Below are 19531 nucleotides of genomic sequence, written 5' to 3' on the forward strand. Positions count from 1 at the left end.
TTCATTTATATGCAGATGCCTAATTGCCCTTTTCTTATTTGCTATCATCTGAATGGCATCTACCAAAAAAAGACAATTACTGTGGTGAGGTTGTATAAGGGCTCATCTAAATTGCAGCAAAATGGTCTCTAGTTTTTGCGTTTGTTCTTCCTTCGGTTTGCCTGATATTGCCTTTTGACTTCAGCTGTATTTTATGTCTAGACAATGTTTCCTTTTTTCCCTATAGACCATCTGCTGGCAGAAGAAGCCTTTATCTGACAGATTTTTGGTCTGTGTTTGCCCATAAAATCAGTGATAATGATGGACGGGGTTTACAGCTTTCATAAGTTTTATTTTCATATTATTGCATGCAATAGCAGTAATCTATTTAAATCGACATGGACAGTAAACTAAACTAAACCAAACCTAGATATATTGTATTCCAGGTTTGTCTAGCAATTCATGTCTCCGATTAGGATGTGAAGCACTCCGATTTGCATCTGACTTCAAGGTTCCCTTTCAGAGTATGCAGTGGGACATATGTTGACTGTACTATATCCTATATGGGAGCTGTTGGGTGAGGTGTTTGAGGTTCAAAGGCCTATTTAAAAATGGTGAGATGTACGTAGACAAAGCTGTGCAAGTGAAAACGTATCATCTTGAGGAACATCTGTGTTATAAATAAGATGCCACTGTGCATAAATATCATTTGGATGCACAGATGAAATACTATATGGATCCACCTAGGACTGACACAGGCCCCACACCTTGAGGCACATATTATTAACTAGTTAAATACAATGTGTAGCCTTCCCAGGAGCAACAGCCATGTCTTGAAGTAATGATTAATCAACCAGAGTCCATCCGAGAGCGACACAGGCTCAATACCTGGAAGCAAAGGTAAGCTACCAGACAATACTATATGGAGTATACCCCGGAGTGGTGGAGGAGCAACTGTTCTACAGTAGCCATACCACGGATCTGAAAAGTCCACCCTGGCAGAAACATGTCTAAGAAACGAATACCCTATAGTCCCTTGTATTGTGTGGACTGAGAAGTCTGCTCCGGAGGGGTGAAAACTCAGTTGGTTATGTTAAAGGAAAACTGAAGAAAGGCTGCATTCATTCATGTGTAAGAAATGCATTAGGTTAATGCACAAGAGGGAGGAAAGGGATCAATTTAGGAAAAGATGTTATTGATTGAAACAGGACAGGGCCTCTATCCAACCCAAACATGAAATGAGCTTTAGGAAGATGCCCTAAACCAGTCTTCCCTTTATGTGGACGCATATGCTGGATGACCTGTGGAGAGAGGTTAAATGTGCCTAGAGCGGGAAAGGATTTGGCTGGCGAAAGAGCTGAATGGGAGGGCTTGGGGGAGGAGCAGTGACTAGGTCCAGAACTCCTTGTCCGGGATCTCGTGTGAGGAACTGAGCCTGAAAGAAGTACTTACTATTTGCTTAGGGTGGTTTGTGTGGGGAAGTAATACTTTAAACTTGCTCCCATTGTGTGCCTTACAGCGAAGGAAAAGCAGGCAGTGATTCGATTCCGGAGCGCTAGCACTAACTGGATTTAAGTTTGGCGCATAAGAAGAGCGCGGTGGCATGGCAGTACGCTTGCAATGAATTACATTTATGAACAGCTACAAACTCTTGTGTCTCTAGACAGATGGCAGCCATCTTGGCTCTTCGATTATAACTTCCTCATGGTTCTTAGTGGTTTTTGCTAGGCAGCCACAGCCAAAGACCCCTTCCTTCCTAAAAGATAACTCTTGTGGACATTTGGATTACAGAGAAGAATCCTGAAATTTGTGTGTTGAAGAAAAATGTTTGAAATAAATCCTTGAACATTTATTAGAACTATTAAGTTAGGTTACTAAGGGCAGAGATTTGAGCATCAGGATGGTGATCGCTCCTTGAGAGTACTCTGGCCTCCCTCCGTCATCCACCTCCATCCTCCCAACTCTGGGACATCCTTCTCACTCCCGACAGTGTAGTATGACCCCAGGGACCTCCCGCCACGCAGGCCACTGACCATCTAGGGTGCAAACCTTCTCCCTAGTGCTTTTTCCACCGGCTGCCTACAGCCTACAGGCCAAATGCGCGAAATGGTAAAGAGGAGAAACAGACCGCGGAGGTTGGTGCGGTGAACGATCTCGGACTTGCCCTGCTGTTTGCCTAGAGCTGGGGCTTCGGATCTGCCGGTGTAGCGGGAAGGAGAACGCCCAGACCAGCCCTGGTCTTTCGCACATAGCTGCTGCTCCTCCCGGAGGGGCGCGCGCTCTGGCTGGATCCCTCCAAAAAGTGTCTGTCGCAGCAGCCCAGGCCACCCACGTCACAGGTGAGCCACTGATGTTTATGTAAGGCCCGGCACCTTCTTGAAGAGCGGGTGATGGCGCCAGGGGACTATGGGGCGCTGCGACGTTAGTTGAGCCAAGAGACTTTGAGGCAGCATAGGGGCCTCTCTAAAAGGCCGCATTTGATCTTACACCAGTCCCAGACTCTGCTTACTGCCTTGGTTGGTGCTGCGGTGATCTTGTGTACCACATTGGGACTGCTGGGGCTCGTATTACAGCTGGGCCCGTCTTCCCTTCAAAGACTCCCTCACACCACAACCGCCCCCACTGATTGTTTCCTGGTTGTGTTGGGAGAGTGGAGTGCTTGGACGTGAGGCTCTGCGGGGGCACCTCTTCAGAACCCAACCATAACACCAAAAGGTTATCAGTATGGCTCCCACCTGGTCCATCGACGCTCAGTCTGCCAGTGCCGTAGCCTCTTGACCTGACCCCCTTTGCTGTCCCGGGTGTCCTTCACCCCTGGTTTTGTGGTGAATCTGGGACCCGGAACCTCGAGACATGGCTGAGGACCTCATATCCCATGCATGATGGTATTTAAATGAATGAAGCGGGCATGTACAATGTCGAACTGAAAACTGTCCTGGGATCTGCCTGCTGTCCAGTGAAAGTGGTTCCCTCGAATACGTCCAGAGACCTGATGTGCTCACACACCAGTTCTTGCTCCACCCAAGTTGGGCATTTTGCCTCCTATTGTCAAACGAACTACCTAGTCCAATATCGAATCTACATCAGGGGAAATTTTCACTCCTGAGGCCTGTCTGCTCATGCTGCCATACCTTTTCTTGGCATGCGTGTCAGTTCCCCGCCATTAATACTGCGACGTCGCCTCGCCCCAACCTAGTCATGGGTAAGGACAAGTTGGCCTGCTTAACGTCCTTTCAGACCTGTATGGACCAGTACACTACAACCCAGGGCCAGTCTGGAGGTGCTACTGCTCACAAACCCGCTCCTCCGGAAGGCTGTCTTGCCATCATTCTTAAAGCAATCCATTTCTCCAAAACCTCTGTCGAAACGAAGATCGGTGAAGTGCTTGTATACATGGCTCTCATGTGCCAGGACCTCTGCAATGCAAGTGCTAATGCATTGGACCACTCCAGAAGTGTTGGAGGGGCTGGTTAGGCCCCCTTGAAGATGATGGTATCGCCAATCATGATGGCTCCTCGTACCATGAATACCTCTGAGAGACTCCGTCTGATCCAGACTTATTATTTCCACTTTTCCTATCTCACCCCAACTCGACTTCACCGAGCAGATCTCCTTTCCGAAGCAGTCTCTCTCTGTTCCTCCAATGCAACCGCCGACGTATACCACATGATGTGGTCCTGCTCAGTGATTAAACGATATTGAAGGACAATAATGGAGGAGCTCTCAGAGGTGCTGGGATGGAAGGTGGAACTTTCCCCCCTGCTTTTATTGTTGGGGGCACCAGAGCGGACAAGGCGTTTCTAGGTACAGCCACCTTAGGGTCAAAACGTGACATTGCAACCATTGGCGGAACCCGAACCCACCGGGGATAGCCTTGTTGCGGAAGGGGGTGTACTGTGTGCTTTACAAGAAAAGCCTGTCTTTGAAGCGAGGGGTGCCCCGTGTAACATGACCGGATATAGGGAAAGTGGCTGGGTCGCCAGAGGTGATAGGACAATTGTGTTATCTTATTCAGTAAACACTGTCACTAGTCCTTCTGTATTACTACCGGACAGGGATATTTACACCCTTCCTGACTGCATTTGTCCTGATGGAAAGCTTAGAAGGAGATGTCCGTGCCATGTATATGTTTTTAGATACTTGATCTTCATATTTTTAGTTTCCAGAAATTCCTAGTCTCATACCGAAATACAGAGATTTTTTTTATAGAGAGATCGTGTTATATCCATTCACAATTACAGTTACACTTGGCATTTCCTATAACAGGTGACTTAAGATATCTCTTTAATCTTGTGGAGATCCTCTAAAACCTGCAGACCACATTAACCAACAGAAATATCTTGTCCCGTTCACCTTTATCTGTTTCTACCACTGGCCTTCATATTCTGATGTGTGTGGTGACTGGTGGGGTCATTGGAAGATGGAAAAGAGCTACTCTTCCACTAGTGCAAACCTGACATCTCACGGCCGATATATGAACTTTGGAAACTTCTATAAATGGCATTTTAAGGCACACTTTTAACCCTACAATGTTCACAATCCTAAAATGTTCACAGATAGCTGCTCCAGACTTTACTAGCATTAACTCAAAAGAAGGGTAGTAGTTGATTTTCCTGCTGCTGGTCAAACAGTACCAGCATCATTAGTGATGAACCCAGAAAGGCATGGAGCAATAATATAGAAACAGCATGAAAGGTCATGGGATATTGGTGTGGCAGGTGGGCTGAAGGCCTTCTCTGATGCCCACTGGAAGCTAAAGACACCTCCTGTGTGATCATCTGCATCTCCACATGCTGCACATTCTTTACGGATCAAAGAATTTGTGGAAATGAGTGAAGCAATGAACGAAACAGGTACTAACCAAGAGAGGTCAGTAGCAGCATCCATCTTTGAGTAGGATTCATCTTCAAATATGATTCGAGTTTCCTGGCAGTTTAAAGCTACCCTATCGGAGAATAGGGCTGAACAGACAGTATGGCACTTGTACATGATTCCTGTGCTGTGGCGGGTTATGTGCTATAATTGCACTATTATTATAAGCCTAGATGGCTATCCATGATATTTCTGCACCATAGGCATTTTGACTTCTCACAATTGAGCTCTCTGCAAGTCTAGTTGTCCCTCCCTGTCTACATTAAGCTATTTGCCCTTAGTGACCGTATTCAAACTATGCACAGTGTGTTTCCCTGGGATCCTTTCAGTCACTTGCTTATGTATCAGGGAGTAGTGCAATCCTATGTGTGGAAATAAGAGCAACTTCCTTGTGTCCCTACGGATTCCTAATTTGTTGTACATTTTAATTCTTGTACGTTCTGTCATATTAAACAGTTTACACATTCTGGGAATCTGTACACTTGGACCAATGTGACTCCTAGAATTCTTCATAGAAGGTAAATTGGCGCCCTCCACAACCTAATCACTCAAAGCTTGGAATGCACCAGCTTTATTCCCTTTTATGTGATCATATATGTGTAATATTAGTTGCTTGCTAGCAGCTGTAGAAAACAAAACATAAAAGTTGGGATTGTCTTTTTTTCCAGCACTTGTCAATCTTCTATTGCTGGCATTAGTCCGTTGACCTCTGTCAGCACCTGATAGTGAACTAATTACCATTCAACTCCACAAAGGGAAATTGAAGTGGTTGGATAATGGAGGTTTGATAAAATATTTAGACAAGACTCAAGTTTGATTGTCAAACACCAAAGTAACTTTCAATGTTTTAAATCATCATACTTTTTTTCACCTTGCCAGATTGGAACTGCAGAGTTACCTCCTGTTGCCAAGAAACCAGCTAAGCTTCCTGAGAGGCCAACGCAAGTTGTTAAGCCACTTATTATACCTCCAGCAGCAGACAGGTCTCCGTTAACACCAGAAGAAATAAAGAAGACTTTGCCTGCACCATCACCAATAAAATCGTCATCCACAGAACTATTGTCTTCTGCAGGTAAATGCAAAGTAGTCATCCATAGTTCCTTCCATCATAGATACACAATTTTAGTGGCCTGCAATTTTTGCTCGTTGAGCCAATCTACACTAAGTCTTAAAATACAGATAGACCAACTAAGATTGGTTGATGAAGATTAGTCAAGGGGCAAAAGTTGTAAATGACGTCTCTGTAGTAACATTTGAGTGTCTCTTCACATGCAGGATTTTAGCCAACAGAAACCACAAAATAAGTCACAGAAAATGTTAAATATGGAACAGTATTAGGGGCTACATTCACTCTCTTTAGAGTAGAGGGAATCTATGTTTTGAGAAACCCTTCACAAAGGACAGAAAAAAAGAATCGCTTTAATTTTGATTTCCCTGAACCAAATCCACAATTTAAACCCCAAAAATGATGTCTATACCTTAGCCTGGCAAAACTGTTATATTTGTAGAACACATTTTATGTTTTATTTTATGGTAGGCAACTATAATAAGAAGCACAAAGAAACCAGCTTCGAGTCAGCAGTCCACTGATCAAGTAAGGCCAAACTGATGGGTGTCCACAGGTAAAGGTTTCAGACAAATCACATTATATTAACAGCTAGAGTAGGCTCTCTGGATATCCTTTATTAAATAGACACATTAAGCTCACTTGCCTTTTCATGCATCTTACCCCAAAAATCATACAAAACTGAAGTATCTGTTCCGCGCCCGTTTTAAAATTTGTGTAGCCATCCTCACTTAGTATCTGCCTTGGAGAGCATTGTGAGCCAAACAAAGGGATTTAAAATTCACACTTTCATTTACCCGAAGGCCGTGTATAGACTTCGGAGTAGGTGTGATATATTCAAGCCAAACAGGAGACTTTTTGCATGATTTCAGGCCCTTTACACTTTGGAGATTTAAGGTAAGTATGGAGGTGTAAGTAAATGCCTCTTTGTGTATGGTCACCCCAAGCCTTTGGACCGATGCTGTTGGGTTTTCGCCTCTGAGAGTGCACTAAGGCATGCCCTTAACCTAAAACATGTATGTTGCATTAGCTTATACCCAATTTGCATAAGCTAACTTACCTACATGTCCCTAGTTTATGGAATCAAGGCCACCCAGGGAATGTAAGCTAGAGGGTCACCCCAGGGATTGCAGCAATGGTTGTGCCACTGGGTGTGACACAAGTAAAACAAGTCTCTCAGTCCACCATTGCAGACTCAAAGAGCAGTTTTAAACAGCTAGCCCAACTTTGCAGTTAAAGCAATGCAAAAGCTAAGTCTCCCCCAGCAATGTGTGTGTCACCCTCATGGCAGACCTACCGAGCCCTAAGGCAGGGAGCAGCATATTTCACAGGCAACACATGTATTTTACATATTCTGACAGTAAAAATGCAAAACTGTCATTTTTACTGTGAAAAGACTTGGTGGCCCAATTAGCGAGTACAGAGTTGCACGCTGACCCCTGAGCCGTGCTAACTCTGGAAAGGTGCAACCAAAGTTGGTACTTCAGGGGGGGCGTGGCTGCCTGATCTCGCAGCTCCGCTGACCGAGCCAATTAATCCTGCACTTATAGACACTTCTGGTGTGTGGAATCGGACCTATCTCCCTCAAATATCTGCTCAAACGTCGGACAGCTGTCCGGTGGTGAAACTGGCTGCAGAACACAGTCTGGGACGCCGTGATCGCGGTCTGCACGAGAGCGGAGCGGAGGCCTGAAGAAACAGCGGGAGCCGGGTGCTCACGTTAACCCTTAGCCCGGACGAGTGCAGTCGGACGCCGCGCCGGACCGGAGCCCGCTGCGAGGTGAATGTGCGCGTGAGCTGCGAGCGGACGTCGGACTGTGGGAGCCTCCGGCGGGCTGATCTGTACTTGCCGCAACAACTGGCGAGCAATACCCAGCGGAGAAATCCTGGCGCTGCCACACGACGCTAGCGCTGAATAACGCGACCCGCATCTACGGTATATGCGGTGATATGGCGAGGCGCCTGGAATGAGACCCGGTAAGGAACCAACAGGGCGAGACTGGAGCGCTGACGGCTCCCGATATAATTGAAAGAGAGCGGGCTGTGTGGGTGCCCATGGGCCGAGCCTTCACTGCTCCTGAAATGGGCGGCCATGTTTGAGTGACTGGAAATGCATATCTGCGAGCTGCTCCCCCGCAATATTCTCCCTGGCTGAGACACTGCTGGAGCTCCGTTGCTGCTGCCCTGGGGCCACATCATAAAAGGAGTGTAAATTACATGGCTATACAGGGAGACCGTGTAACGGAACCCCAGGGCGCCTGACTGTGGCGCCAGTGAGACTGCAGAGTTGATTATAGTGTGGACGAGAGGGGCCATTTTGTCCTGCAGCTGCCCCAGTGCTGAGCCCTGGCGCCTCGCCCTGGTTACGCGGTGTAATATTGTGGTCTCCAAGAAACCTGCTAAGTCTGTGCTGATCTTGTTAGGATACATCAGAGTATCTGGACACAGGAAAGCCCTGGAGTTACAGTGGACTCGGAAGGCACAAAACGTTGGACATCCGACGGGCGCATTGGCGCGAAACTTGACGCCGTCGGGGGGCCGGCGAGATTAGTGTGAGGGTGTTCACTGGAGCGCGCCACTACACGCAACCGCTGTGACGCAGCCACTCCTGCCTTGCTGCGGCATTTGGGGCCGAATATGGGGAAGCCGGACACGAGACAGCCGCGGCTGACCTTCGACAAGACTAAACAAAAGGCCACTGGCCAGGACCAGGCGGAAGAGGACGCTACTAAGAGTGACCAGAGCGGCTCGCAAAATGCTGACATAAAATCCATGTTCCAAGAACTGAAGACGAGCTTGCAAGGCATAGATCACAAAATGGATGATCTGGCAGCCCGCATGGACAGCATCACGCGGCATATGGACAAACAAGAAGGCAGAGTGGGGGTGCTCGAAACAAGAGTGTCTGAAACAGAGGAGAGCCAGACTGCTCTGGATAAGAAACTACGCGGCATGGACAAGATTCTATCGCTGATTCAGCAGAAGAACGAAGATTTGGAGGTCCGCTCAAGACGCAATAACGTCCGCATAACGGGCGTGGCGGAATCGACAAACATCACGAAAATGGAGCTGTACGTCGAGACTATGATGACTGAACTGTTCGGGACTGGGCTTTCACAGATGTTTCTGGTCGAAAGGGCACATAGAACCCTGGGCCCCCAGCCTCAGCCGGGCGCACCGCCCAGACCTATCATTGCCCGCATCTTAAACTATAGGGACCGGGACACCATATTGCGCATGGCGAGAGACACGAAAGACCTACAGTATCAGGGTAACCACATCTCAATATACCCGGATTTCACCATGCAGGTCCAGGCGGCTAGAAGGGAATTTGTGCCGGCTAAAAAGATCTTCCAGCAACTTGGCACCAAATACTCGCTTATTTACCCGGCTAAGCTGAGAGTGCAGGGCCCGGGCAAACCATCCTTCTTTGTAGACGCGAGGGCGGCGTTGCAATACGCCAAACAACTGGCACGAGACCAGAAGAATCAGGTGCACTCGGAGGAGCCAGAAGAACGAGAGCGGCTGAGTGATGTCGAGTGACTTGGGGCTTTAATCAGAACTACGTGCACTGTGCCTCTACTGCCACGAATGTCGGTTGACGAAGACATCGGACTGTGTAACTGCTGAAACAGACCTGTACAGATAAGTTGTTGACCATAAATATAAGTGGGGAGGTGGAGAGTCCTTGAGCGATCACTACCAGGCCGGCGCTCGGTCGCCCTGGCACAAGTACAGGGTTAGTAGGTGACCAACCCGCGTTCCCCAAGGGATGATTCCCATTGATCTAAGTTTGCTGGAGAACCCTACTGGTTTCTTGAAGTTGGGAAGGGAGGGCAGAGGGGGGGATGCACGACCTGTTTGGGGGGTTGGAGCGGGTGGGACAAGGGCGGGATTAGGATTGGGTTGGAAAGTTATGTTATGTTTAAATATGAGTGATATGACGTATGTAGCAAATATTAACAATGTCTGGAGCACTAGATTACACGTAATGTCTGACCAGCAAGGATGTCGTGCTGAAAGCTGTCCAGGGTTGGATAGAAATGCGGACTGGATAATTGCCACTTTGATCGCTTGGTTGCGGAAATCTAGGTTGCTGTGTAACGCCACTGTACTGAGAACAATGTGCACGACAGTACTGTGACAATGGCCCAAATTAAATGTTTAACTTGGAATATACGTGGAATGAATGATAACCGTAAGACAAGACTGGTTCACGCCTTCCTACTTAGAAAAGCTATTGATATATGCTTCCTACAGGAGACCCACCTGACTGCTAACGCTGCCGCTGTGCTCCGTCACAGCTGATGGGGTGAGACTGTGCATGCTCCCTATTCGAACTACTCCCGTGGGGTGGCGATATTGGTTAGAAGAGGCCTTAACTGGAAGTCATCAGAAGTGGTACGAGATCCTAATGGCAGGTTCATACTTCTTGTGGGGACGCTATGTGGCGTACGAATGATACTGGTGAATGTCTATGGTCCTAATGATGACAACCCTGATTTCTTTTGGGATCTCTGGCATAAGATTCAGTCTCGTGGCCAGGCCGCGATTGTGTGGGGTGGTGACTATAATGTGGTATTGTCAGACACCATGGACAGGCAAGGGGCGGCCAAGGAACATCACCCTAGGGCAGCGACAGCGCTGGGGGACATAATGTCAGACGCTCAATTGGTAGACTCATGGAGATTACTGCACCCCGAGGCCCGGGAGGGTACCTGTTTGACGCTGCATAGGGCGGCCTGGTCCAGGTTAGACTACTGGCTACTGACAAGGGATATTCACGCCTTTACACAGGAGGTAGCACACCTGCCCAGATCGATTTCGGATCACGCCCCAGTCTGTTTGATACTAACTACCCCCCCACAATACGCCCAGCCTTTCAGCTGGAGATTCCCCTCTCGGGCTCTCCGGGACCAGGTCTTCAGGCAGGAGCTGAGGGAAAAACTTGAAGAGTACTTTGAGCTGAATGAAGGCTCGGTGGACTCCCCGGGCACCCTCTGGGAAGCATGTAAGGCAGTGACAAGGGGATATTGCATGTCACTGAAGACAGGGGTACTCAGATCCATTAGGGGCACACTACAACAGCTAGAAACCGAACTGGCAGCGCTTGAGGCTCTGCTCATGAACGCACCAACAGATAGAGACCGGGCTGATTTCAAGGCGAAACTCACTCAATACCAAGAGGAGGCAGACAGGGAGGTGAAATTTCTGTCCAGGGACAGCCAGGCTCGACGATATGGAGAGGGTGATAGGGCTGGGCGCACCTTGGCTTACATGCTTCGCTCACCGAGAGGTACGGAATATATTTTGGAACTTACAGATGAGGAGGGAGATATTGTTAGGGAACCCCCAGCCATACTCAGGGTTATGACTGACTACTACAGAACATTGTACACATCTAAGGTCACGCCGGATGATAAAACGCTCACAGACTACCTAGATACAATCGCCCTGGCGTGGTTCAACAATGGGGCCAGACAATACATGGACTTGCCTTTTTCCCAAGAAGACATACGAGCAATAATTGCAGGCCTGTCTCCAGGTAAAGCACCGGGGCCAGACGGGCTGTCAGCAGACTTCTACAAGGAGTATGCGGACTTACTAGTACCCAGACTACATAGGGCTTTCGAGGAGGCGGTGGAATCCGGCACACTCCCACAGACAATGCGAGAGGCGTTGATTATCACGATACTCAAGCCTGATAAAGATCCCGCAAACCCGGACTCGTATCGTCCGCTTTCGCTCATAAATATTGATGCTAAAATCTATGCAAAACTGCTCGCAGATCGTCTTAAGTACATGTTGCCGCACATCGCACTCTCTGATCAGTGTGGATTCGTGCTACAGCGTTCCACTTCCCATAATCTGAGGGTGCTGTTTGGACTTTTACACTATCTTGATCCAAAGGTGCTGGCTGCCGCCGCGCTATTGGACGCGACTAAAGCGTTAGATTCTCTTGAGTGGAAATTTCTGCTTACCCTTTTCACCCGTATGGGATTTAGTCCACTATTCGCCAGACGCATTGGAATATTATACAATAACCCGTCCGCTAGAGTCAGGGTTAATGGACAGACGTCGGCTCCCTTCCCGATAACGAGAGGCACCAGACAAGGTTGCCCGCTGTCCCCGTTGCTGTTCGCTATCGCTACGGAACCTCTTGCGGCGCGCATGCGCCAACATCATACCCAGCGGAGCATTGGCTTCACGTCACGAGGCCTCCTCATCTCCCTTTATGCTGACGACGTGACAATATACATGATGAATCCGGCGGACAACTTTGACCCATTGATGAGAGAAGTGCTAAGATACAGTGGCCTTACCGGTATTAATATTAACTGGTCAAAATCAACCATGCTGCCGTTGACGGACGGCACAACCAAATGCCACACTGAATTTCCGATAGACTGGGTGGTGGATGAGGTCAAATACCTGGGAATCAAGGTCAGCCGCTCCATACAAGACATTTGGCTATCAAATTTCGGAGTGGCAATGGACTGGCTTGAGGGAAAAGTGAAAAAATGGAAGTCCCTGCCACTGTCATTGACAGGCCGCATAGCTATTGCCAAAATGGTTGTTGTCCCCAAATTCCTGTATTTATTTATAAATATACCCCTTCCTCTGACGATGGCATTTTTTCGCCGGCTCAGGTCTGCTATAATTGAGCTAGTCTGGGCGGGCAAGCAGCCTAGAGTGGCTTGGAACCTTCTTACTCTTCCGTTTCATCAGGGAGGGCTGGCTGCGCCGGATTTTGAGCTATATGCGTATAGTGCGCAGGCCCAGTACCTGCACTACTGGCAGCACCCGACCCCTTATCAGCCGCACGTGGCGATAGAGACTGATGTGGCGGCACCCTGCCCCCTTAGGGCTGCTGCGTACAAGAAGTACACACGATCCCAGGAAGACATTGATACTGTAGAGGTGGTGCGCTGGGCCTGGATGGGTATTGCTAAACGAGCAGGGGTCAGCGAACTGTATGCCCCGAGCATGCCTTTGGAGGGTAATCCACTGTATGGGCCGCTAACGGATGCAGCGGTGGCCCGCAGAGCATGCGAACGGGGTCTGAGGGTAGCGGGTGATTTGTACCCTGATGATGTGTTTATTGAGCTGCACGATATGACTGAGTCCGCTAACCCATCGGCCTCAGAACTGCTGCTATATTACCAACTACGGGCTGCGTGCAAGAAACGGTACCCGGTCTTTCCTGCGGTCCCACCGACGCTGGCGGCTTTGGAGGACGTACTATCGAACGCCTCCTCGCACAAATTGATAACACGCATATACAAGGCTACGCAGAATGCGTCGCCTGTCCCACACATTGACTCGCGAGTGGCCTGGGAGGGGGAGGCGGGTATAAGCATCACGGAGAAACAATGGACATTTTGCTGCGCACAACTAGAACACCTGTCGCCCAACTATAGATTGAGGCTCATACACTTCAATTACTTGCATAGAACATACCGCACACCTCGGCAATTGGTTAAAATGGGCCTGCAGGAGGAGGCATCTTGTTGGAGATGCGGTGCGAGTGACGCTACATTCTATCACCTGGCCTGGGAATGTGGCCCAATACACACATTCTGGGAGGCGACCTTTCGTAGCATAGGGCAGATGGTGGGCGAGCACTTGGATCCTGACCCGCTCATTGCGCTGCTGGGGTTTGTGCTGCCCATACCGAGTGCATCCCGGAAACTGGTGGCTCTCCTGTTACTACTTGCCAAACGACAAGTCGCACTTCATTGGAAGCAGAAGGCTGCACCTACGTCATCTGGTTGGGTGAATTCTGCAATGTATTGTAAAGACCAGCTGTCAGCCTATTGGGAACTAATGCCACTGCGGTCCAGACCGACAGACATTTGGCAGCCGTTGGTGGACTGGCTGGCTAGATCGGCCGGCGATGAAAGTGAATGAGAGATGCGGGTGGGGTGAGCCTGGGGAGGTAAAGTGGGAGGGTTGAGGCTTGCGACCAACTTTAGTGGACAGCGACTGATGGTAGAAGTGCCCGGGGTTATGCAATTAGAATATGACTTGCTGATATGCGACACTCACTTACGTCTGTTGTAGTTTGTTGATGAGTTCTATAATGTATTGATATCCTGAACCAATGTACGCCTTATACTATCTGGATGTGACATCCCATGCAATTAAGCTGCCTGCCTCCGGGTTGTTGGCTAAATAGCGGTGTACTTATTGAAGATAACAATAAAGGTTTTGAAAAATTAAAAAAAAAAAAAAAAAAAAAAAAGTTGGTACTTCAGGGTATCAAGCAATGTGTTACATTAAACCCAACTTGATACTCAAGTCAGAATTAATGTAACTTGTTGCAGTGTGCAACTTTAAGAAATGTGTCAATGTGTTGTCTTTAGTCTCCTATGCCCTTAACGGTTGTATATGGTGATTTGTCTCTGAGACGGCTTTCTGCCCTCTTAGGTAGACGTGCTAATGACTCCCATTAAAGGTTACAATAGAAGCTTGCACTAGATAAAGTGTTCTCTCCTTCCTGCAGTAAGCCACATGGGTATAGCCAAAAAGATGATCTTCAAAGTAGTAGCCACCTAAAAAGGGGAAATGGGTAACACTTGGGTGAGGGACTGCTCTATTGTCTAGGTAGACAGAATGGAACTAGGGACAGGGAAGAAGAAACAAGTTGCCAACCCGGGTTTCCAGGGGCACATAGCCTCCTTTGGAGCCACACCTCTGGGTTGGGCTACAGAGCTTTGGTCGCAAAGAGAGCGGTTCTGCTATATTTGGAGTGGGCAGAGTAGTGCATCTTGGAATAGCTCGTTGCCACACTTCGCAGGAAGTGGTCACTTGGAGGGATGGAACCTGGAAGCCCATTGGCTAATGTGAGGAAATGGGGTGTGTTATATGGTGTGATTGTGCAGCTTTACTGTGTTATACACTAGGACAGTAGGTTTTCCCTGTCAAACCTTCATTTCAACCCTGTAAAAAGTAGTGTTTGTTGTATTGCAGTCACTTAGTCACTTTAGGCGAACAACTCCTGTATGTAGCCAGTCAGGGGGAGCAGTAAGGTCCTCCGATTCAGTTACTTTCACAGATGAAGCAGTCTCCAAGCAGTTCCAGGCACTTTATCCCCTTTGTAGTGGTTTCCCATGGAAGTAATCCTGATGAAATGTACCCAAGATGCTGAAGGAGGCTGTAGATGCGACACGGTTTATGGATGTCTTCCTTCTGCTACTCCTCAGTCCACAAAGGTTGTGATGCGATCCTGGGCATAGGATCGACCTCTCTGAAAGTCCCGCTGCACCAACGAACCGGCAAATAGAAGCTGCACTGGCACTGACTGCACCTACTGAATCAGATGGCTAGCAAAGAAGAAGGGATTGTGTCTGCTGTGTCCTGCTCATGGATAAGTCATCTCCAGAGCCCCGCCGAGGCAAGAGACTTGAAAGTCAGCTGGCTTGTTGGCTTGTTTGCAGCAGAGGGCCACAACAGCTGAAGAAGCCTGCTAGAGCGAGTTGGTAACCCAACTCTTCAAGCTGCCATTGCTCGTCGCCATGCAGCACCAGAGACCAGGACCCAATGCTTGAAGCTGCATCCGAATCTGCTGGACCAGGTGGAGTCATCAGAGTGCAGCCTGGTCACCAAGAAGGCAAGTTATTGCCCAGGAAAGGATTGGCTGTAACCGCGATACCGGGGGAGACTGGTAGCCCAGTGGCCACTGGACTTTTGCCAGGACCGAGATGACTTTGAGGAACTTTGACCCCTGCGACCAGAACCACCTCACCGAGTTCGTGGATCTAGGAGTAGCCTCAGGAAGACACCCGTCGACCGCATCATATTCACAACATCATTGAGCAACTTAAGCATCCTGTATCCCTTGCATCAGGACCACTTCCATGGGAACCTGTAGAAAAGGAAAAAAAGTGTCTGGAAGCTCCTGAACTGGCCGCCTGAAGTAACTCTTCCTAACCACAATACATCTAGCCAAGGTTTTTGCTCAAAAAGTTTCCAATTGTCAAATTTGTTAAATTTTTCAATGCTTGCTCGTGGTTAGGTGAAAAAGTCCATATTTACTATACCTTGTAATTGGTATGTTCCCGGAACCCTCCAGTGGATCTTTTTGCTGTGGTATCCAAGAACACATAAAAATATAGTTTAGTTAATTTTTATTAATTGGTGCTGGATTTCTTGAGTGCCTCATTGATTTCTTCTTCAATTGCTTTTGTGCTGCTAAGGGCTTTAAACTCGTTCCTTTGTGTAATCCTTGCTGCTGAGAGCCATAGCTATCCAGGGTAGAGCTAGAATATTAACAAACAAAACCTACTAGTCCTAATGGGGTTGGTAAGTATATTGAATGGGCGAGGTCTTCACAACCACACCATGTAATACAATCCTATTTCCTCACAGGACACTATTTAGTTATCAAGGTAGGTCTGTAGTGAAGATTGAGGCAAACTTCTGAGAGAGGTGGATGAACGGTAGAATCCCATTTAGTAGTCAAAAGTGGTAGAATGCTGACTTAGTGACTGCCTTTTGTTTGAGGTGTGAAGGAGAGCTGTCTAACAACACTCGGAGTTTGCAGGATGTTATTACATGATTCGGGGATTTTATGAGTCTGTTATTTATCACAGCAACTGCGTGCGTGTTAAATAGCTTTGGTGAACATGCCAAGCCATGAGTTGTCCGCAAATGATGATGGTAAATCTGGAGAGGAATGTACCAAGCTTAACCTGATGGGAACTGTTGGGCAGAAAGGAGATAAACCTGCCGAATTTGTTCATTCTTTGAAAGACCACTTGATAGTCAATAGCGTTAAGAGCAGCAGAAAAGTCTAATAAAATTAGTGTATTCGGTTTGCATTCGTCGTTTGTATTAAATAGTTTTTCTTTTGTTTGCAGTCTTTTTGAAAAATGATTGACGACGGTTTGCACTCCGCGTTTAAGTGTACTAGTCAGGGTGTATAATCTCCATCACTATGTGCTAGACCCAATTGAACCTGTACGCCTACCGCCGTGTCATGGTTATTAAACGACGCGCTCCTTTTACCCTCATATATTTGGGCATTGTATCACGCCATCTAATTTGTACAGCTCGACTCGGATAATTAGTTTGAAGCATCGAACAGATGTCAGGTTACAGTTTTTGTTCAAGATAATTCTCACAACTAGGCCACAACTCAGCGGATTGGTTGTTGCCTTACATTGATAGTGCCCTGAAGAAGTCCTATGTAAAAAGGACGCAACGTGTTGGCCGATGTTTTTTTAAGAACTGAATAATAAAGAAGAAAACATTATACACCTTGTATTAGGAGCCACTTTCTTAATTGAAATAAGATTTCCCAATAGTCATGGAGAATTCCTTATGGACGCTTTTGACTAATAGTTGTGCATTTCCAATCTAGTTTTGTTGTTCAATATCCCTGTGTGAAAGGAGGTGCTTCTGGACAGGGGGCACATTTGGAAATGTGCACGCAAGATTGTTTTGCATTTGAAATGTATTGATAATTTACGGTACAGGTGCTGCATATGTTGCTTTTTGGTCCACTGTCCACATCTCGTGTTTCTAGTTTTTTTATGTTTAATGATAGGCATGACTCTTTGCTTTGATGGGATTGAAAGCTGAGCTGAAAGTTACTGAGAATGCAGTTTATTTAAAATACGAGAGGAAAGTTGGTTGATAATTGTTTGTAGCATGTGTGCATTACAAGAAAAGCTGCATATACATCTTCAATTGGAAAGATTGTACGGGTCCACTAGAAATTCCCTTATGATAGTGATGATGAGTGGCCATGATAGCATGTTTCCGGGGCTGGGGCATTGATGAACCAGAGAGGGCAGTAATAATTATTCTATTGACAAATGGAAGCAGTGTAGTGAGGCTCACATTGAAAACTTTAATGTTACAGAAGTCCTAGTAAGGTGAAGGTTATTATTATTCTTGTTAAAAGGATATCATTATTTTTCTAATGTTATCCTCATTGAAGGGTGGGACAGTCAAGTGCTGGTAGACTTTTTGTAGTGACCAAGGTTTTTATGTTACATTACAGTGATATGGCATGGTTGATTCGATCACTGGATTTCTCAGCTATCTCTTATGCCGATGATACTCAGATTGTGGTTTCGGTGACAGGCTCACCATCAGACACGGCAGCACAGTTTCACAACTGTCTTCGTCAAGTCGGGGACTGGATGGCAGCGAACTGTCTGAAATTAAACTCCGGTAAGACCGAAGTTCTTCTTTTTGGCAGCCATGCGAACTTCTGGTCTCCTGCCTTCGGAGATGGGCTCTTTACCAAATCCAGTGAATAAAGTAAAGAACTTAGGTGTCACGTTTGATTCCATGCTTTATTTCGAGGGTCATGTGAACCAGGTTACCTCGACATCCTTCTACACTTTAAAATTACTTAGAAAGATTCTTCCTTTTATCCCGGCTAACCTGCGGAAATTAGTGGTGTGGGCTCTTGTTTTATCCAAGGCCGACTGTTGTAATGGCCTTTTTATTAATCTTCGGAAGAAATGTTTGACCACGTTGCAGATTGTGCAGAACGCAGCAGCCCGTCTGCTGTTGAATGTTCCAAAACATAAATCTGTCTCTATGACGTTTAAAGAGCTACACTGGTTGCCAGCAAAGAGACGGATCGAATTTAAGGCCCTCTGCATAGCTTTTAAAGCTGTTCACGACATAGGACCGGCCGTTTTTTAAACAAAATCTGCAGCCTTATATTCCGACCCGCCATCTCCGCTCAGCTTATGCTCATAACCTGGTAGTTCCCAGGTTTAAAAAGTGTTCCTGTGTCGAAAGAAGCTTCCTGGTCGGTACTACCCGACTTTGGAACTCACTTCCACTAAGGTTAAAAGAAGAAACTCCTCTGTTGGCCTTCAGAAAGGCATTAAAAACGTGGCTTTTTTTTATCTCTGATGTGGTAAAATCTGTTTATCTGTCGTCTGATGAGCTAGCGCCTTGGGTGAATGTTTTTGCGCTCTATAACTTTCCTTTTCATTTCATTTCATATATATTCCTTTACTCTAACTACGAATTTCTACCTGCCATTCCGTATGATCCTGCATGGGATGTATCCATTCCATCTTGTAGCTTTTTTGTTGTTGTTTCTAGCGTATTGTAAGTAAGAAGGTAATGTGCTATATTTAATTACATGGTGTATGCGAACTGCACGTGTTTCAATACCACATACAGCAGTTTTATTTTCTGGACTTGGCAGCACCCTATACTACAATTTACTGTAAGTAAACTGTATGTTTTCATTATGGATTCTATAATAGTTAATGAGTATGATCCGTAATTAGATTGAAAAAATGTAATATTGAATGTATGTACAAGGGTAAAATCGGGTTAACACTTTTTCATGTCTTTAAAATTTCCTTTTTAGCAAGAGAACAACTTGAGTTCCTAGAAAATCGGAAGAAACAATATCTGAAGGCAGCTGTCCAAGCTAAGCAGAAAAATGACCTTGATCAAGCAAAGCTATACTTAAAAACTGCTAAAAGTTTTGACCCAAGCATTGAACTAGTAAAAAGTGGAAAATCAATTGATATTTCAAAGGTTGGTAAAGCCATTCAAACTGTAATCTTACTAATTTTGTCAAACATTTTGTGATTTGGCATGTGTTTGAGAATTAATTACACGGTATTG

The 19531-nt window shown here is 46.7% G+C and overlaps 1 protein-coding gene across 3 annotated transcripts in view; it reads left to right on the forward strand.

The window, feature by feature from the left end:
• The window catches only part of CC2D1B (coiled-coil and C2 domain containing 1B), a 710809-nt gene that overhangs the window by 348347 nt on the left and 342931 nt on the right, over positions 1–19531 (forward strand). For all 3 annotated transcript variants that reach the window (XM_078670637.1, XM_078670630.1, XM_078670646.1), the window contains 2 exons: positions 5731–5923; positions 19269–19441. In XM_078670637.1, coding sequence (XP_078526763.1) covers positions 5731–5923; positions 19269–19441 — 366 coding nt within the window. The remainder of the gene's footprint in view (positions 1–5730; positions 5924–19268; positions 19442–19531) is intronic.

Source organism: Lissotriton helveticus, chromosome 1_2 (assembly GCF_964261635.1).
Source record: "Lissotriton helveticus chromosome 1_2, aLisHel1.1, whole genome shotgun sequence".
NCBI lineage: Eukaryota > Metazoa > Chordata > Amphibia > Caudata > Salamandridae > Lissotriton > Lissotriton helveticus.